We start from the raw sequence: 20,895 nt of genomic DNA on the forward strand, positions 1-20,895 counted from the left end.
TTGACCTTTGACCTACTTTACACCATGAACTGAATTTTGCAAATTTTGCTTTCCTTTTATCTCCAAAACTGGCTGAGATAGGACCATAGTTACTATTGAATTTGAATAGGAAGTCATATACTGGCAATCTAAATGTGACCTTAAAATTGACCTTTGACCTACTTTTCACCATGAACTGAACTTTGCAAATTTTGCTTTCCTTTTATCTCCAAAACTGGCTGAGATAGGTCCGTAGTTACTATTGAACTTGAATAGGAAGTCATATACTGGCAATCTAAATGTGACCTTAAAATTGACCTTTGACCTACTTTTCACCATGAACTGAATTTTGCAAATTTTGCTTCTCTTTTATCTCCAAAACTGGCAGAGATAGGTCCATAGTTACTATTGAACTTGAATAGGAAGTCATATACTGGCAATTTACTGTGACCTTGAAATTGACCCTTGACCTACCTTACGAAGAACTTAAATTTGATTGTACCATATATATTTTTTGCAATAGTTTTAAAATTCTTGTTGATTGCATTTTTACAGCTTGTCAAGCACAAAACTGGTGGCTGTGTCCCTTATTTTGTGTATGTGGGGGTCTATACGAATGCGCTTGCTCCAGCTGGTGGTACAATATTCGGAGGCGGTATCGCCTCTCTGATCCTCTAGTTTAATTTAGTTAACTGATATTTTCCCTCAGGTTTATATAAGTTATGAATGATGATAATTAGCCAGGTATATTTCTTAAATAATATGATGTCTTAGTAACCAGCATTTCAGACTTTATTGAAGTGTCTACCATTGCACCGAGACATGAAAGCTAATCCAGTGTGACCTCAGACACTGTAAGTGTGAGCCAAAGATCACACACAACAAAGCAGAGTATTCTGCCCTGGAAAACTGCCATCACATGTGGACTTTAAGAGCAGAATCATTATTTACTCTATGTGCATGCTTGTGTGCCAAAAAGTGCCAAGAATTAACATTGTTGGGTCATGACTTTTATTATAGAATATGTTAAGGGGTACATAGTTACCAGAGTCTTGTCATTAAATCTCTCTCTCTCTCTCTCTCTCTCTCTCTCTCTCTCTCTCTCTCTCATTACCGTTTGTTTGCAAGCCACATACAACCATTTTGCATTACTTGCATTACATGACCATTTAGCACCAGTGATTGGCTGCTTTGCTTTCTCTGTTGCTAGGCAACCTTGTGGCAAACTGCACAGAAGAGGCAGTAATCAGCAAGGCCAGGTAGTGCGTACTGGCAAGGTGTTCATATCCATTACAAATAGTGCTGTGTAGGAAATATATGGTGATAATTTGTCTGTAATTTATGTCTGGAAAGTTCACCAAAAGTACTGTAGGTGACCTGTAGATCAGGGATTATTTGAAACAGATTGCAGAGGGTTTGATGTGGATAGCTAGATAATACCAGTTTGGCAATAATGGCCAAGTTGAATCTATAGCTTGTTTATTAAACAAATTTGGAAGATGATTTTCAATAGCTAGAAGAAATTAAAAACAAATTGATCCTTTTCCAACTATGATTTGTCATTAAAAATATCATGACAACTTTAATCAGTAGAATAATATTTTCCCAAACACATGTAATTCATAGTTCTATAATTCTCCCTTGCATATTTAATTTTGCCTCACCCCTTTACCTTGGTTACTGTATGTACTTTTAACTGTTTTGCCTTTAAAGTAGACATTTGAATAAAGTGGTCGAAGAAAACATCTGTTTTGTTTTATAATATAGTTTTGCCTTTGCTTTAAAGAGATATAAGATTAATAATAATATGATATAATATCAGACAGATGTTCTGTGTATATGTGTTAATGGTTATGTAGTGGAAGAGTGAAGTGCTCTGACCTGAGAGAGGTGAGTGGAAGGTGAAGTCAGGGGCAGCACCTCAGCTACCTCAGCCTTAGTGGAGCTAGGTTAATTTGTTCAACAGCTGCTACATAGGCCTATATCACTCTATACCATAGACATCTAGTGATACTCTTCACACATATATCATGAATTTTGTATACTAGAGCTGTTGTACATATATCTTTTCTATGTGTTTGGTTGGATGTATATTAGTTCACTGCAAGTATATTTAAAATGATCATAACCCAAGAAATATATAATGAAGTGATAATGATGTGTTGCAGTAATGCTTTTCAGTAGGTTAACAAAGTGTTCAGCTAGTTCCACTGTATATCTTAGCAGTTATTGACATTATAAATACAGGAGTTTGTGTTGATAGAACTTTGGTTGTTATTCAAGTGGATCAGGATGACAAGGGGGTGACCTTCATAAAGATAATATGATGTCTTGATGAGTTGACTGTAGTACAGTGTATCTGTTCATGTAAACTGTGTGGCCCGTACTCTGCCAGCCAAAACAAGTTTTACATAAAACTTACAAAAATATTCTTCCTTCAAATTTTTGTGGAGGTTATATGTACTGTCATGATGTAGATCAATGGAAGATCGGCAGCTGGATTTTTTTCCAACAAAGTTTTCACAGAGATATCTTCTTTGTTTTCCCCACCAGCTAAATTCCATATTTCAGTTTAATTTTTAGTTGATTATGATTATGGTTATGATTACCTTTAGAAACAAACCTTTTTTCTGAAATCATTTTAAACAGACTATTTATTAATAAATGATAACAACTATATTTCACTCTGTCCTAGGATCTCTCCTTGACATTATAAAACAACGAATGCGAGGCGGAGCCTGTAAAAATGGCGTCCTGGATGAGGTTACCATAGCAACAGTATTAAAGGAGGTGTTAAAGGGGCTGGAGTACTTCCACAACAATGGCCAAATCCATCGTGATATCAAGGCAGGGAATATCCTACTGGGGGCAGACGGCTCTGTCAGGATAGCAGGTCCAGTCTATATGCTACAGAATTACTTTAATATTACACAGAAGACAAGCATTGTCTATTTGTTTTTTCATGAAAGAGAACTAGTTTGTGAATTTGGTAATATTTAGAACATTGAATGACGAAAAAATAGTCCACTTCTGCTGGTATAAAAGAGAATATTTCTTAGCTCTAACCGGATACAGTTTTCTTAATTGCTAAGAATTTTTCCGATCATTTAAACAGTGGTAGAAATCTTATTATTTATTTGTACTATTCAGATTTTGGCGTCAGCGCATGGCTGGCCACAGGGAAGGATTTGTCGCGGGACACTGTGAGGCACACTTTTGTGGGGACGCCATGTTGGATGGCTCCAGAAGTTATGGAACAGGTGAGGGGTCAAAGGTCAGGTCAAATCACAAAACATTTGTTTTCTTGTAAATACCTCAGGATTATAGTTGCATAAGAATTTTTAGGGGAGGTGATGTTATTATTGTATTTGATTTAAACCATAATTTGACTATTTCACATTATTTTTTGGTGACTTGGCTAAAATGTAAATGTGCCAGTTGGAACAACAGTGGCGCTTGGTGGCAGATCTCCCACTGACACACCACTGAGATATCTGGGAATTATTGTCAACACTTTTGTTAACATATATCTTTCAGGGTTGGCCTACAAGTAAAATAACAATAATCATAATAATAATAATGAATAAATAAATAAAATCTGCATGGAAAAATTGAAAAATAAAAATGCTGGCACTAAAAGCTGCACCTAAAACTACAAAGACTTCAAGGAACCACTGAGAAGTAAATTCACGTAACAGTAGAAAAAGTATATGTCAGTAGTAATCATTTTTGTTTATTTTCTCAGGTGACAGGTTATGATTTCAAGGCAGATATCTGGAGTTTTGGTATAACAGCCATAGAGCTGGCCACGGGAACTGCTCCTTATCATAAGTTTCCTCCTATGAAGGTTAGTCCATGCTGTAGTGTGTGTGTGTGTGTGTTTGTGTGTGTGTGTGTGTTTGTGTGTGTGTGTGTGTGTGTGTGTGTGTTTGTTTGTGTGTGTGTGTGTGTGTGTTTGTTTGTGTGTGTGTGTGTGTGTGTGTGTGTGTTTGTTTGTGTGTGTGTGTGTGTGTTTGTGTGTGTGTGTGTGTGTGTGAGTGTTTGTGTGTGTGTGTGTTTGTGTGTGTGTGTTTGTGTGTGTGTGTGTGTGTGTTTGTGTGTGTGTTTGTGTGTGTGAGTGTTTGTGTGTGTGTTTGTGTGTGTGTGTGTGTGTGTTTGTGTGTGTGAGTGTGTGTGTGTGTTTGTGTGTGAGTGTGTGTGTGTTTGTGTGTGTGTGTTTGTTTGTGTTTGTGTGTGTGAGTGTGTGTGTGTTTGTGTGTGAGTGTGTGTGTGTTTGTGTGTGTGTGTGTTTGTTTGTGTGTGTGTGTGTGTGTGTGTGTGTGTGTGTGTGTGTGTGTAGTTGTTTGTATAAATTATAAGATAAGAATAAAATATTAATATACATAGTTTTCTTTTATGAAAAAAAGCAGAGAAACTGGCATTACCTTTTAGTTGGAGTTCTTTTAGAAATTGACGTGTCAGTTAATAATAAAATCTGAACATTGTGTGTAGGTTTTAATGCTGATGTTTTGATCTGAATGTTGTGTGTAGGTTTTAATACTGATATTTTGATCCAATGTTGTGTGTAGGTTTTAATGCTGATGTTTTGATCTGAATATTGTGTGTAGGTTTTAATGCTGATGTTTTGATCTGAATGTTGTGTGTAGGTTTTAATACTGATATTTTGATCCAATGTTGTGTGTAGGTTTTAATGCTGATGTTTTGATCTGAATGTTGTGTGTAGGTTTTAATGCTGATGTTTTGATCTGAATGTTGTGTGTAGGTTTTAATACTGATATTTTGATCCAATGTTGTGTGTAGGTTTTAATGCTGATGTTTTGATCTGAATATTGTGTGTAGGTTTTAATGCTGATGTTTTGATCTGAATATTGTGTGTAGGTTTTAATGCTGATGTTTTGATCTGAATGTTGTGTGTAGGTTTTAATGCTGATGTTTTGATCTGAATATTGTGTGTAGGTTTTAATGCTGATGTTTTGATCTGAATGTTGTGTGTAGGTTTTAATGCTGATGTTTTGGTCTGAATATTGTGTGTAGGTTTTAATGCTGACCCTGCAGAATGAGCCGCCAAACATAGACTCAGCGGCTGAGGACAAGGACCAGTATAAAAACTATGGCAAACTGTTTCGCAAGATGATAGCTGAGTGCCTTAAAAAGGAACCAGAGAAAAGGTTAACTGTCAACTTTTAATAGAATTACTAGCTCTGAGTCATTTAGAAATTACAGTGCTGTTTTATTAAAGGCAGAAACTAAGTACAAAAATGATGGTAAAATGTACTGAGAAGGTTACAGATGAGTGCAGTAAAGGGATTCAGTGTAAATGTATGAATTGCCTGCAAAAACAAGTAATGTATTAGTTCTTTTTGATTAATATCTTTAAATAGATATTTTTCATGATGTAGCATTTAATTGTTACAAACTGATTTGAATATACATGTATGTGCTCATGGGCTGGTCTAACACAATATTTTGCTTTTCCAGACCAACAGCAAAACAGTTACTGAAAAATGAATTTTTCAAAAAATCCAAGGTTGGTAACAGTTTTCATTATCTTGACTCAGTACCTTATGATATGGCTAAATTGTGCATTAATTTTGTTTCTTTTATACATCATACTTAGATTCTCATTTTGATTTTTGTAAATGATGTTCCATGTATTAATGGTATAAACAGAGGGTATTGACAAGATAATGAAATTAAAGAAAAGATCAGTTTTAATGTGAATATTTGGAAATGTCAATAATTATACTGCTACAGTTGAATACATAGGATTTCCTGTGGTTTTCAGGACAAGGCACATTTGGTCAAACTGCTCACAGACCAGGGACCCCCAGTCAAGCCACAGAAGGTAAGTTGTGCTGGATATGAGCGATTTCAGAACAACTGACTAGCAGTTCCGCAGATCAAATATGGCTGACCCACTCGAATGCTTTGTTGTGTAATACCCATGGGGAATTCATTCAGTGTCTAATCAGGAATTAAGTGGCAAGCTTTTTAGTGGGTCACCATATTTGATCTGTGGATATGTTAGTGTGCTGTTCTGAATGCGTTCTGTCACATAAGGAGAGGGAATACTGGGAAAAGAATTATGTTGAAACTGACACTGCCTGGAAGTTAAGGTAGCTTTGTGAGGGTTCCTTTGTAGGTTGGTCAACCACTTTCCTAAATTTCTTCAGTAAATTGTGCATTCTATAGTTTTGTTGTCTCAGATGTAAATTTAAAAAAATTGCTAAATTTGTGAAACATGCTCATTAAAAACGTATACATATTTTTCTCTATGTAAAACAATACTGATCACTAGAACCGAATGGTGTCTTTTGTTGTTGTTGTAAACCAATGTATTTCAATTAAAACAATTTGTATGCATTTAAAATTATAGCTTGTTACCAGTGTGTGTGAACTTCATTTTTGTTGAAACGATACATGCTTCTGCAGTTGTTGATGTTATTAAACAGTTTTCTGAAATGATTACCAAATGACATGTAGAAAGAGATTAAAATCATAATGTGTGTGAAATCATATAGTGATCTCAGCTTTACGTAAGAATACTTTTTTGCTCATAATCACAATAATAATCATGTTTAGCTCATATATATTTGTAGCAGCAGATTTCCCCCCTGAAATAACTGATATTCCCTAACCATCATCTGGCAGTAGTATATATACATAGTACTGTGATTCACCCCACAATCTCTGTAACCTGACCCAGTCCCCATACAAGAATCCTTTTTTTGCTATGTTTAGCTCATATATATTTGTAGCAGCAGATTTCCCCCCTGAAATAACTGATATTCCCTAGCCATCATCAGGCAGTAGTATATATACATAGTACTGTGATTCACCCCACAATCTCTGTAACCTGACCCAGTCCCCGTACAAGAATCCTTTTTTGCTCATAATCACAATAATAATCATGTTTAGCTCATATATATTTGTAGCAACAGATCTCCCCCCTGAAATAACTGATATTCCCTAGCCATCATCAGGCAGTAGTATATATACATAGTACTGTGATTCACCCCACAATCTCTGTAACCTGACCCAGTCCCCATACAAGAATCCTTTTTTTGCTATATTTAGCTCATATATATTTGTAGCAGCAGATCTCCCCCCTGAAATAACTGATATTCCCTTGCCATCATCAGGCAGTAGTATGTATATATACATAGTACTGTGATTCACCCCACAATCTCTGTAACCTGACCCAGTCCCTGTACACCCAGCCAACATATCGCTACCCCAGCATGACCTTTACTGACCTTATCTTGTTATCTAAAGAGGGATATAAGCTAACACTGAAGTGAAAGAGGAGCTGACACTGTAAACAAGAAGCACTGAAGTAGTTTGTTTACCTGGATGGGCTGTGTACTGCACTATGGACGGCAGGGCACACATTTATATGGCTTTAATGATTGTAATGTTAAATATTTGTAAGGGAGAGAAAATACTTCTTTTCCCATTCTCACAGATATTTAACTCAAGAACCATGAATGTAGAGAAAATCGCTATCTTGCTAAGGGACAGTAATCATTCTGTCAGTATGTTGGTCAGTGACCATTACCAGCCAAGCAGGAATATAGACAGTGTGCATTTGATTCGGTACAAAATGCCGGAGGTGTGGATCAACCAAGGCGGAGAGCTGGACTTGACCACTGCTCTCAGCTACATTGACCAGCCAGCCATCCCCCTCCTCAGAGACACAGACATCATGGAGTTTACCCTGTGTGATGCTTTATTTGGAGACCAAACCTTAATTCAGAGTCTGAAACAGGAAAACTTCTCCCTCTATTTCTTTGATTTTGTAAACTTTGGTCCAGGGATATTCCTGAATGAATACTTGCAGGTGCCGTCCATTGCCTACTCTAACTATGGGTTCTGGAACTCGTGGTGGGTCTTCCACCAGCCCATCTTCTACTCTTACATGCCATTTCCTTTGGGCAGCCTATCAGATCACATGACTTTCTGGGAACGAATCCAAAACATTTACGACCACTGGGAAGGCATGAAGTGGATGAACGACAAAATAGAAGATTTAGAGAGAAAAAGATGGGAATATTTTCCCAACGAGAAGTGGCCCCACATGCGACATGCTTTTGAACGTGTTTCGCTGGTCATTGCAGCCAATGTCCATTTTGCTTTTAATTACCCGTGCCCTGTCATGCCTCATGTCAAACCCATTCCTGGTCTCCTGTGGACACCACCCCAACCTCTGTCTCAGTATTACAGTGACATGGTCTCCTGGGCTGATCACGGCATTGTTCTCATGAGCTTTGGTACCTTGGTTCCAACCATGCTTGAAGAAAAAGCAGAACTTTTTGCCAGAGTATTTGCCAAACTTCCCCAGAAGGTTCTGTGGCGCTACAAGGGAACACCTCCCAAATTCCTGGGCAGGAACACCCACCTGGTAGAATGGTTCCCCCAGAATGACCTCCTGGCCCACACTGCCACCAGACTGTTCATCAGCCACTGTGGAGTGAGCAGTACCTGGGAGACGCTGTACCATGCTGTCCCTGTGGTCGCCATTCCTCTGCTGTTTGACCAGCATCACCACGCCAGAACACTAACAGACAGGGCCGGGGTGGGAGTGAGACTGGCCTTCAGTACTTTGACTGAGGACATCCTGGAGATGGCCATACGCAGTGTTCTGGGGAATAAAGTGTTCAAGGAAAACGCTGTTAAGCTGTCAGAGCTCCTCAAAGACACCCCTATGTCTGGGCAAGATGAACTGTTATATTGGATAAACTATGTCATGCGCCATAATGGCTCCAGTCACTTTCACTCACAAGCAGCTTACAGACTGAACTGGGTCCAGTATTTCTTACTGGATGTCGCAGCCCTCATGGCTGTGCTTGCTTTCACTGTTATTCTTGCTGTAGTTCTTATGGTGATATTTGTGCATAAGTTGTCCAAGAACATACTGCCTTTACTTTTTAAGAAGAAACTGAAGACTGCATGAATGGTAAGTGTCATTGTAGGAGACCTCAGTTTTTTAAACTGTGAATTATTTTTGTCATCAGTATATGGTTAATAAATTAAAACTAAAATTTTGTAAAAAGAAAACAATATGTGGCTTTTATTTTCTTTTTCTGTAATTGAAAGCACATGATCCAAGGTGTGTGGTAAGGAAAATTTACAAAGCTTCATGAATTGAGAATAAACAGCAGTCTTTTTTATTTTTTGAAGTAAAGGTTGGAGTAACATTCAACTCTTCAGATCTGCATTCAAGTTAAGTTGATATTATGTTTTCTCCCAAGTACTTTGTGAACTTGAATGTGAGTCGTGTACGACTTCTTGCTCTTATCTAATTATTTCACCAACACCAGGATTTTTCAGTGCCATTTTACAGTAGAGATATTCGACCAGTGGCACACTGATAATCATGATGCCCTATAAGTGTTATTAAATCTTGTGTGTTTGCTACCTCCATGATGTGATATGAAAAAAATACAATTTTATTTAGTATAAAAATATCGGTCAGTCTTAAATGAGATATGCTTGCGCATGCATACTCAGTTAGCTTGTGACATGTGGCTGGTGCAGACAGCCTAAATAGATGCGATCTATTTGCTATCAGAATCAGTCTAAAAACAAATGCAGTTTGTTGCTTGAGTTGTAATACCTTAATTTGCAACGGAGTTGCAAACTTTTATGCGACATAAATTGATCTGTAACGTAGTTACACACTTGTACGAATCAATTTTAAACTGTCACCATGACCCAGTAGCCTGCATGGCAGTAGTACAGTTTCCAATGACCCCTGAGTTTCAGGGTGTCTAACAACATGCAGGGTGTCACAGGGGAGTTACTGGGGAGCATCCCTGGTGTCTACCTCTTGTTTTATGGAATGTTTGTGCCTGTAAACGTTTTTTTGAAACCCTTTAAAACATAAATAAAAATGGCTTTACAAGATATTTTTAAAGCAAAAGAAAAACATGACTGTTTTAGTACAGTTGACTTTCAGTTCAAACAAATATGTGTTAGATAGAGGCTCTCTTACATTAACATGTGATTGCAAAGACTTTAACACCTTGTAACTAAATGTGAAACACAGACCAAATAACATATTGTGTGATTTTTTTTTTTCAGATTAAAATCCGCACATCAGTGGGACTTAAACTTAGTTTGCCCATTTTGACTTTACTTGACCCAAGATGGATAACAAGGGAAGGGGATCAGAATCATAATTTGTAATCATAATGTGTAGATGCTAACGGTTGATAACAAAGTAAATATTGATGGTCTGTTTTCCTACCTTCAGGTGAAGAGAGTTCCTGGGTCCAGTGGACGCCTGCACAAGACAAAAGACGGCACGTGGGAGTGGTCAGATGATGACCTGGACGAGAACTCAGAGGAGGGTCAGTTAGCCAAGCAGTCTGACAGGGTAAGTACACAGATGGGAATGATCTACCATTTTATGTGGTAGTAAAAGGTTGCTGGCTTTTCAGTTAAGACATATTTGTTTAGCTTTCATCTTGTTCAGTTAATCTTTTGATGAATCTAATAACTACAGAAAATGACTTTTAGCACAATTTATCTACTATAAAAAAGAAAGCCAATCTCATATGTAAAGTGATGTTGTTTGTATCAGGGAGAATGTAGCCAACACACAACCCCCATGCTGAGCTCTGAAAGTGACAGTTATCTTTATTTATTTATCAATGGTACATATATTATGTTGACATGTGTAAATAGTTTCTTCACAAATTCCACATCTTATTTCAACTTTGAGACACCTACTTCCACACACCCAGATATAAACAAATTATACCATTGTTTTTATAAAAGTATGTGAGGAGATCACCTCCACACTGAACCAGCTTACACCAACATACTGTATCATATGAATCTCCCCCTGGCTGCCAGGCTAATAAACCTGCAGCAAAGCTGTTCAATGTACAGACAGAAAAGCAAATAATGATGCACAAAATGGGTTATTTTATCAATTTTGATGCTATTTTACATGATGCTAAGCAGCAAAATCAGCACCAAATTTTAATCATGCAAATGAGTTGTACTTGTCCAAAGACATTTGTAGGACAAACCAGTTTAGTCTGTATTGTTCTCTTTCAGTCTCCACGTGTCAAGGAAGAGACTCCGGTGCAGAAAGAGATTGAACCAGTATGTATTTTTTCTTTGTAAGACTTATTTTATTTATCATGTTGGTATAATTTATTGATTGTCATGACTGTATTGCACATCTGCTACAGCATGCTTTTGCCACTCACCTCCATGTTTTGCAAGTTTTGTAATCAGCAGCTGTGTATGAATATTAACAGTCAGTTGAGTTTGTTGCTGTTTATATCAAAGCTTTGTTTTGTGTAATTGAAATCTATGAAGTTGGATTTTTATTAGTGTTTTAAGTTGTTCCTGAAGTAGACTTTTTTTGGATAGTCTGGTAGTTTGCTTCTTACTAGTTTATTTAATTTTTAGTTTATTTAATTTGATTCCTTTTGCATATTTTATGTGAATTCAGTTTAAAATTACAAATGATTATTTTAATAAGTGTCCTAAATTATTCCTTTAGTAGACATCTGTGGTTTGCTTCTTTAGTTAATTTAATGTTTAGTTTATTTAATTTGATTTCCTTTTGTTTTAAGTGAATTCAGTTTAAAAGCTAAATAATTTTTGAAGAAAAAGTTGTTTTGAACATGTTTTTACATTTAAATGGATAATCCTAATAGCACAGTTAATTTTTATAAATGTGACATATAACATATTAAATTATTAGTTGATGCTGCTTATACTCTTGGTTTTTTTTAAAAACCTTGAAAATTGTGTTTATAAGGCACAGATATTTGTTAACAGCATGCAGATACAATGATATACAAAATTACTTTTCATCATTTTGTTGATTTTTATGATCACCCTATACTTAATTAAATGTTAATTAACTTGTTGCTGACAGACTAAGTAACTTGAGTGTTGTATTTAATCTAATATTTAAAGCTAATTTTAAATGATTTCCAAACCTCAGTCATAACATCAATTTTGCAACTAAATGCGATAAGGAAAGGCAACTGCTTGCACTCACAGCGATGTCATCCACACAAACTGCATTGCATGATGGGATATTTCTGCTCTTCAGGCCAGCTCGCCTCTGCCTGCGCCTGTGGTCAGTGTGGCAGCCTCTGGATTGTCCCCTCCCCCCTCCTCCTCTTCTGCCAAACCCACGACTACACCCACTTCTACCATACCCCCAGTCCTAACTAGTGTGCCAGACCCTGGGGCTCAGACGTCTGCCCCTGGGGACCTGGCAGCCGATCAGGTACAGTATTGTTTTATAGTGTGTGGCTAAAACCAAAGTGCTGGCTCTTAGGTTCTCAGTAATATTCAAAACTATTCCTGTATAGAAATATAGACATCAGATGTGCTTGAGATAACCTTATATTGGAGGGGTTTAGACATTTGTAAAGTCTGCATTTGGAAAGATAAAAAGCTACGTAAAACAAAAACATGACATTGGGATATTTTCAAAGGTGAAGAGGATACCTGCAAATACCTTATAAGAAATTAAAATTATTTGACAAAACAGGAAACTCTTGGCAAACATAACTTAATACATAAAATACCAGCCCAAGGTTAATTGTTGGTCTAGTAAGTGTCATATGTGAGATATTACCAGGACTTCAGGGAATAATGACCAGATCTGATATTTACTGCAACCAGTTGAATTCTGTTGGTTAAAAATAAATTGTTCCATGGCTACGTGTGTACACAGCAGACATGATGCCTTGCCTAGTCCAACCTCAGTAAAGAAACCAAGACTTTTAATGCCACATCAGCTGACTGCTGCTTTCATTTGGCTGCACCTCTGGCCCAGCAGCTGTCTTTTTTTTAGCAAAAACATGCGTGTGTGGTGAAAAAGTTTGTGTTCCTTTTATTTTGGGGAGGACGTCTTCACAGTGTTTTATAATATCAAAAATAACAATTTGAACACATAGCCAAGTCATTACTGGCTTAAAATAGAGAAAAACTTTCACCTACAACAGTCTTGATGAAATTGAAGTGATAATTTGTATTTAATGTGTTTCATGTTTAAAGTTATACTAATATTATAGTTACCATGGTGAATATATATTTGTGTACATTGTTTACAATCTTATATCAATTTGGCTATAACACTATCACTTGATGTGTATATGTAGTTATGAACTAACAGCTGAATTCTTAACTTTAACAAGAATATATACAATTCAACTCATTAAATCCATCAGTGGTTCTGATGCAATGATTTGATGACATTTGCTAATTGTTCACCTGTGATTCCAGGAATTGCCTCTTGTCACATACAGTATGGTGCTAAGACTGAGGTAAGTGATTGTCACATACAGTATGGTGCTAAGACTGAGGTAAGTGATTGTCACATACAGTATGGTGCTAAGACTGAGGTAAGTGATTGTCACATACAGTATGGTGCTAAGACTGAGGTAAGTGATTGTCACATACAGTATGGTGCTAAGACTGAGTTAAGTGATTGTCACATACAGTATGGTGCTAAGACTGAGGTAAGTGATTGTCACATACAGTATGGTGCTAAGACTGAGGTAAATTTATGGATTTTTGTTGTACATTATATTCCAACATTTAATTGTTGAATTGTGATAATTTCTAAATTAATTAGTTCAAGGATGCTACAAAATCTATGGCTTGGGAGTCAATTTTTATATTCCAGAGACATTACATGGCGCAGTATATAAAGAATAAGTTAATTGTGTTCAGAATTTAAATATTCAATAATTTAGATAGTTTTATATTTGTGTGCATATTATTCATCACAACAGATAAATTCATAATATTTCTGTAATAAATTGTCTGCTGATTAACCACTTACGTTATCTTGGAGAAAACGTAAATTCTTGTAATTGTGGACTATATCAAAGTTATTGTCTTTTAGGAATGAAAGTAAAGAATTAAATGATATCAAGTTTGACTTCACCACAGGACAAGGTGGGTATAGAGTTAGGACCTTATAAGGAAAGGAAAATTGAGGGAGAAAAAAAAAATATTTTTTTCAACAAACTTTGATGAAATACAATTTTCAGTTGCTTGACTAGAAAGAAAACTTGTATCATCTTTGCAGTTTTCATCCATTCATTTTTCTCTGACAACAGTGTATTCTTTATTCGTTGTTTATATATCAACAAAAACTGCTAAAATGCTTTATGATATTTTAAAAATAATTCAGAGTCACTGCACAACTGTTCAGTTTCGAACCATTTTAATCAATTTTAAATTAGTGCATGGCTTTTATGATGCTGATAAATGTTGGTCAGGTATGATGGAATTCAAATAATGTACCAGTTACAAATAATAATTAAAGGCGTGCTGTGTGTCAGACCTTTGTAGAGCAAAAAGTCCATTTGGTTATTAATTCCAACTTGGGGTCACCTTATCCAGCCTGGCCACACTGTGAACTGTTCACCTGGCTTGGACTGGTTAGGCTCCATTCAGAACAGCAGATTAACTAGTCCATGACTCAAATATGGCGACACACTAAAAAGCTTGCCATCTAATCCAGTAATAGACACTGAATAGATTCCCTGCATGGATTACGTAACAAGCATTCATGTGGGTCGGCCATAGATCCATGGATTAGTTAGTCCGTCATTCTGAATGCGGTCTTAGTTCCCATTGTTTGAGTTAGCTTAATGTCATGAAGGTGGAGACTGTTGAATGTTTCCTGTACCAGTGGTAAGTTAAGTTATTTCTGTTCCAGACATTCTTGCATTCTTCCATTGATTTACTTGTCCATCTTTTGATGTCAGTTATAATGAGAGTTGGACACTATAGTTATATCTCCTGTACCTGTAGTTATAGTCTAGTTATTAATGTTCCAGACACAGCAGACAGTGTGTCCAGAGAGTTGGTGGACAGCAAGGACACTATAGTTATATCTCCTGTACCTGTAGTTATAGTCTAGTTATTAATGTTCCAGACACAGCAGACAGTGTGTCCAGAGAGTTGGTGGACAGCAAGGACACTATAGTTATATCTCCTGTACCTGTAGTTATTGTCTAGTTATTTATGTTCCAGGACACAGCAGACAGTGTGTCCAGAGAGCTAGTGGACAGCAAGGACACTATAGTTATATCTCCTGTGCCTGTAGTTATAGTCTAGTTATTTCTGTTCTAGACACAGCAGACAGTGTGTCCAGAGAGCTGGTGGAGGCAGGCCTGGTGGACGGCAAGGACACTATAGTGGGTGAGTTGGCTCATCATCCTTGGCTGTTGAATATCAGTAGTTTGATCTCAAGAATACAGTAGCAATATGTTTTATTTAATAGATAGTTGTGCTATTTAGTAAGTATGTCACTAAGGATTATCTGTCGGTGTCTCTGTGTCCAAAAAACAAAACAAAACAAAACAAATGAACAGTTTAAACTAAATAAATCAGATATCAAGGTGAAACCTCTTTCTAGTGTGAAAGCAGTTTTGTTTTCATTTTCTTCCTGCAGCACACTGAATAATAATAATAATAATAATAATAATAATAATAATAATAATAATAATAATATTAAAAAAATAATTTAATAATGATAATAGTTTAATAATGTTTATTCAGCTTATATATGTACAAAATATAAATCAGAAATTTGAATACCAAAGAAGCTCTTTAAAGTGAAAAAAAGTAACGATAATTATAAAATCCTGAAGTTTAGGATATAAAAATAAAGTGGTTAATAAGATATTGCATTTAAAGATAATTAGAATCAAAACTTTATTTAATAAAAAATATCTTACTGCCTTTGAAAGTTTAAAGTCAACAACACATAAAAAACGCGACTCTGGTAGATACTGTTTCATCTATCTACTTGTACAAATTCTAAGAAAACGATTTGCAGTAGCAAAACGGGTGCTTCTTCAGGTGTGCAAACTACTGGTACGCCTTCACAATGAATAACGATTCAGTTGATGATTGTTTATAATTAGTAGTTGGATGTGCTTGGGTTTGGGTGTCATCTTGGGTGTTAGCATATTATGGTAGTGTAGCATGAAATATCACATGCATGATAAACAGCAGAGAGAGACAAAATGACAATTCTATGTATAAGATGCATTTTAAAATGTGATCAAATATTTACTAAAGAACAAACAAAAACTGATACTTGGTCTTATAGAGAAATCAATCATTAGTTCATGCAGATGCTATATATATACCCAGTGCATATTCTATTAATTTCTAACATATTTAAGAATAATAATATAATATAACAGTATGGAATATTTGTGATTGAAGTATTAATGTTGTGTGTGGTACCACATAAAGAGTTTATGTACTAAATTTCAATTCAAGCTATGACATAGGTTTTGAAATAAAACACTTTAAATTTGCTGCAAACCTTATTGATAACCCCTTGAAGATCTAAACAAAAACTAGAAGTGCATCATGATACCAGTCTCAGTATTTGAGAAGCTGCTGGATTATTTCCAAATGAAGACTTTATAGCTTATACAGAAATTTAGAAAATAAGCAGATTATAGTAGTTAAGGTCAGCACATCACTCTCTTACAACTCCAGGAGAGGAAAGGGTTCAGCACACTCTCAAGACAGTTGCTGGTTCACTTTACATAAATATGCTGTGTAATATATTGTATTTAAGGCTTGGCAAAACAGTCAATCTGACATTAGAATTTTAGCATTTCCCAGAACCTTATTATCATAATAATAATAATAATTATTATTCTTTATGTTTCAGTTGCAGCCAATCTTCAGAAGATTCTAGACAAACCTCCAGCCAGCAAGTCCCTGACCTTTGCACTGGTAGGAACTTTATTTTCCAAGGCCGTGTTTACATAATGACCAAATTGGACAGGAAATGTATTGGTTATTGTCACCAGTTGTTAATTCAGCTGTAGGGTGGGAGATGGGACTGCTATGTAATCTGGTCACCAGAGGACATCAGCAAGTTAACTCTGGTTTAAGTTGGACCTGTTGTGAACACAGTCATAATGTTGACACTAGGGGTCTCCATGGTGGATAGCCTAAATGATATATTTGAGTTTTCTTGTCACTAACTGAAAATGGTAATTAAAAACTCACAAATGAATCCAAGAAAGATGAAGTAAGGCATAGATTCTGTGATATGATATAATTGAACAATTGTGTATTTGTATATAACCTTTTTTTGAAGTTCCTTAAGAATTGCAGCATATATTGCATGATATTAGAAATGGTGAAATTGGAAGATGACATTCTTTTTTCATATGGATTTAATCATCTTTACTTTTATATCCCTTTTTAAGCATTTTTCTATGCAACAATTAATATATATATATAATAATGTTTTGCAAAATAAATTGAGACCATTTGTTAGCCTTTCTGTGATTAGTCACACAGTGAGTGAGTTCACCCTTGTGTTTATTATCTTTACTACAATTTGACACTCATTTGATGTGTGTGTGTGTGTGTGTGTGTGTGTGTGTGTATTTGTTAAGTATCTGATCTTCCTGTTATATCCTCCATTCCAGAACTCTGGTTGTGGTCCCAATGAGGTTCCAGATGACAAATCTCTGATAGGCTTTGCCCAGTTAACTCTCAGCGATGCTTCAGAAGCTGCCACAGACTCTGAACCCTCCACGCCCAACCCAGCCTCTTAGCCATGGGTCACCAGAATGAGGTCAAAGAACGGAGTATGTGCCAGTGTGGCCAGAGGGGGATGCCCTCTGCACCTGCAGGAAGCTAAAGCTATGGGACCTTTGGGTCAAAAACTCTGAATTCATGGAATCATATACCATTAATTGATTGTTTTCTTACAGCCAGAACAAAAATTCTCATTAACATGTAGACATTTATTAAAATACATGATATCTAAAGACTAATTTGATGGCAGTTTAACAACCAAAGTCTTGCAGTACTGTTGTCTTTCTGATGACAACACAGTGTCATTGAGAATTGTTGCTGAGACTACTTACAGCCATATTAACTTTCTGACTAATATACAGTATGAAGCAGTCATCTGTATCATTCACAGATGTGCTGTATTCATTGGTTCATGGCACTGGAACAGTTGTCATTGTCCATGCTGTGTTCTCTGTGATGTTAGTTTGTTATCAAGACTCTGGTTGAAGTGTCTGTACACTAAGTGTTCATGAACCAACACAACCAACATGAGAAATCCTCTCACCATGTTATCAAATGCTACTAACCTCTGCTTCATTAAAAAAAAGGACTAAATGAAGTATTTACAGAAATCCCGAATATTCTCTTTGTTCCTATCCCAAGGGGATAAGTGTATCTACCTTGCACGTCATGTACACATGTTACAGAATCCATTGGATTTTTCATTCTGTGCTTTACTTACACTCCTTATATCCACATTGGACAGATTGCTTGTGTATAAGAAAAACAGATGAACCATCTTTATGAAAGGCAATTTTTGCAACAATACTCCCCATTGCAGTATCACTGTAAAAGCTTGTCCCCAGCATCTGTCAGTAGGACCATGTGTCTGTCTCACAGAACAACTGGAGCCCCAAGAAACATTGGAACTAAAGCCGTTGCCTTCTAAAGCCTAAGAAAATTGGCCTTTGTCTCATAAATGAAATATTGTGCCTGTTTTATATCAAGAAAGAAATGTCAAATATGTCAGGACATTACTTTGTACCTTATTTCAGTGGACTACTATTGATGTTATCTTGAACTGAATTGGTTTAGAAGAATTTAGTTTAAGTGAAAGTTATTTTGTGGGATCAAGGCCCTGGCATCCCCAGCTTTATCACTGCCTTACACAGACACTACTTGACTGGAGCCGTACTTTGAACATGGGCATTTTCTTTCTATCTGCACACACCAAGCATTTGTACACAGTTCCTGGCAAAATTCATTTAAGGACAAAGAGAGTCAAGATTAAAAAAATATTCAGCCCAGCATATTCATTATCACAGACTGCTCAGTTTTAAGCACATTCATTATAAAGACCTGAAAGAAAGATATTCAAGATATTCAACAGACCACATTGACTGTAACAGAGAAGAAGGGTGAATTCGCCAAAGATGAGGTGACACGTAGTTCTACGTTTGGTATATCACCTTTCTGCATATGGTGAAACTTTTGTTTGAAAAAAGAGAAAAGTGAATTAGAGTGAGGAAGCAAGTATATGATATATTTCTGATGATTTCTTAGCACATTGAATTTGATGTCAGGAAGCACTGAGTTTGTTTATTTACTTATTTCAAAGAGGACTGGTAGTCCATAAATGAAGGGAAATGTAATTAATATTATGAGCTCAAATGGTTTGTTACGTTGTTTAGTTATGTCACGTTTGTTTCAAAGTATCTAGAGCTGAATAAAGGAACGCCAAGGGTGGGGCTAAGCTTTGATTCGTACTGTTCAGAGAGATGTATTGTTGCCAGTGGTTTGCCAGTGATTCCTGGTCTCATTACTGTGGCGGTGTGTGATACTTCAGAAGGCCTTCATTGGCCACGCCTTGTAAGATGAAACAGTGTTAACAGAAAAAAAGAAATAAAAGTCGACAAACATTTTGTCAGAAAAGAGTGGTCTTTTAGTAAATATAAGTACATATATCCAAATAATCCAAAATAGATAAAAGGCGACTAAGAAACTTGACAGACAAGCATCACTGTACGTTAGCGGTTCAACGTGAAATTGTTTTTATACTTTAAATGCATAAAAATCTCAGAACACGTTTGGCTTTTAATTTACATCCTGAATAAATTTTAGCTACATATATATTATTACATACATATATTTACATTATATTGTAAATTGAACCTTAAGAGTCCGGACTTCTTTAGACTTTACGCAACGTATCATGAAGAGTTACAAACTATACACAGAGACATTACGTGAAATTACCGAAAATGCTCGTGAAAAATGATGTGCTTACGTCCCCGAAACTGAGTGGGTGATTTCAAACTCTGGTCTATACTTGATTGCCTGGCGTTTTGGTCCTAAAAGATGAATTCACACTTAACCCGACAAAATATAACCTATTAATGTTTCAAGTAGTATGATTCAAAGGAATATGTCACAGGATTTCGTTACATATTTCCTGAAAAATGATGTTTGCACTTATTTTGCTTTCTTTCGTCGCTCTGTGGAAAAATTCAGGGGGGAGGGGTGCTCACTCATATTTCAACGATAAAATTAATAAGCTGAAAAACGATTGACAGAAAAGAGAATAAAAGTAAGTTTTCAGAATTATACCATTATACAAATTGAATTAACATTTTATAATCTACAATTAAAATAACAAATATTTCAAGGTTGTGGCTTGAAGACCTAAGCAAAATTATCAGTCTGATATGGACAAATAGACAACGCTAGGCCTATTTCTACAGTATGTGTAAGGTTTTTCCAAGAGTTGTCGGAGTTTGTTATTTGCACCAAGAGTTCGTTGGTCTAGCGATATTTGTCATATTTATCAGACCTGCCGGTCAGATTCAGTATTTAAAAGGATAATAACTGTTCATTTTGGAAAAAAAAATCCTGGGGTAAACGATAATTTCCCCATACTTACAATGGTTAATGAATCCATTTCTCAAAGTTTGTACCTGTTTTTTTTAAGTGTGTGTCTGTTTCTTGTAATAATCTCTTAAGAGATAATTACAGAGTATAGCCATCTATAGAGGTCACGTGGTCCAGTGACAAACACAGATTTCAAAATAATTGCTATAAGTGCCGTTTTTGTGGTAAAATAGAATATATTATATTTCTATGAGTTGTTTACAATGTATTTATTGTGAAATATAGAACTCTCACGAAGAGTTGTCACCCCATTAATCTTCATATTTTAATCGTTCAAGATTTAATGCGTCCACTTCTGCAGACAATTCTTCAGTTTGCTTTCCCTCGGTTCCTTACAATGCACGGTCTCTTTGTGTTTTAAATAAACTGAATTACTCCTTTCAATGTATTTTCTTTTATTCGTAAAATCCTCAGCAACAACAAACCGTCACT

General features: G+C 36.0%; 1 protein-coding gene across 4 annotated transcripts in view; it reads left to right on the top strand.

Moving 5' to 3' along the window:
- Window positions 1-19,467, top strand: part of LOC106151456 (STE20/SPS1-related proline-alanine-rich protein kinase) — a 33,149-nt gene extending 13,682 nt beyond the window's left edge. Inside the window, exons 4-17 of one of the 4 annotated variants that reach the window (XM_013524721.2) lie at window positions 2,675-2,872; window positions 3,130-3,239; window positions 3,725-3,826; window positions 5,014-5,147; window positions 5,458-5,506; window positions 5,765-5,824; window positions 10,235-10,357; window positions 11,047-11,094; window positions 12,062-12,241; window positions 13,246-13,286; window positions 13,871-13,923; window positions 15,109-15,177; window positions 16,673-16,737; window positions 17,445-19,467. In XM_013524721.2, the coding sequence (XP_013380175.2) occupies window positions 2,675-2,872; window positions 3,130-3,239; window positions 3,725-3,826; window positions 5,014-5,147; window positions 5,458-5,506; window positions 5,765-5,824; window positions 10,235-10,357; window positions 11,047-11,094; window positions 12,062-12,241; window positions 13,246-13,286; window positions 13,871-13,923; window positions 15,109-15,177; window positions 16,673-16,737; window positions 17,445-17,573 (1,361 nt within the window). In that variant the 3' untranslated portion in view covers window positions 17,574-19,467. The other 3 variants (XM_013524722.2, XM_087012924.1, XR_015334484.1) reach the window with 3 other exon arrangements.
- Window positions 19,468-20,895: the final 1,428 nt, after the last annotated feature.

The sequence above is a fragment of the Lingula anatina genome, chromosome 5 (assembly GCF_051362555.1).
Source record: "Lingula anatina isolate TDL-2025a chromosome 5, LinAna3.0, whole genome shotgun sequence".
NCBI classification, from domain to species: Eukaryota; Metazoa; Brachiopoda; class Lingulata; order Lingulida; family Lingulidae; genus Lingula; species Lingula anatina.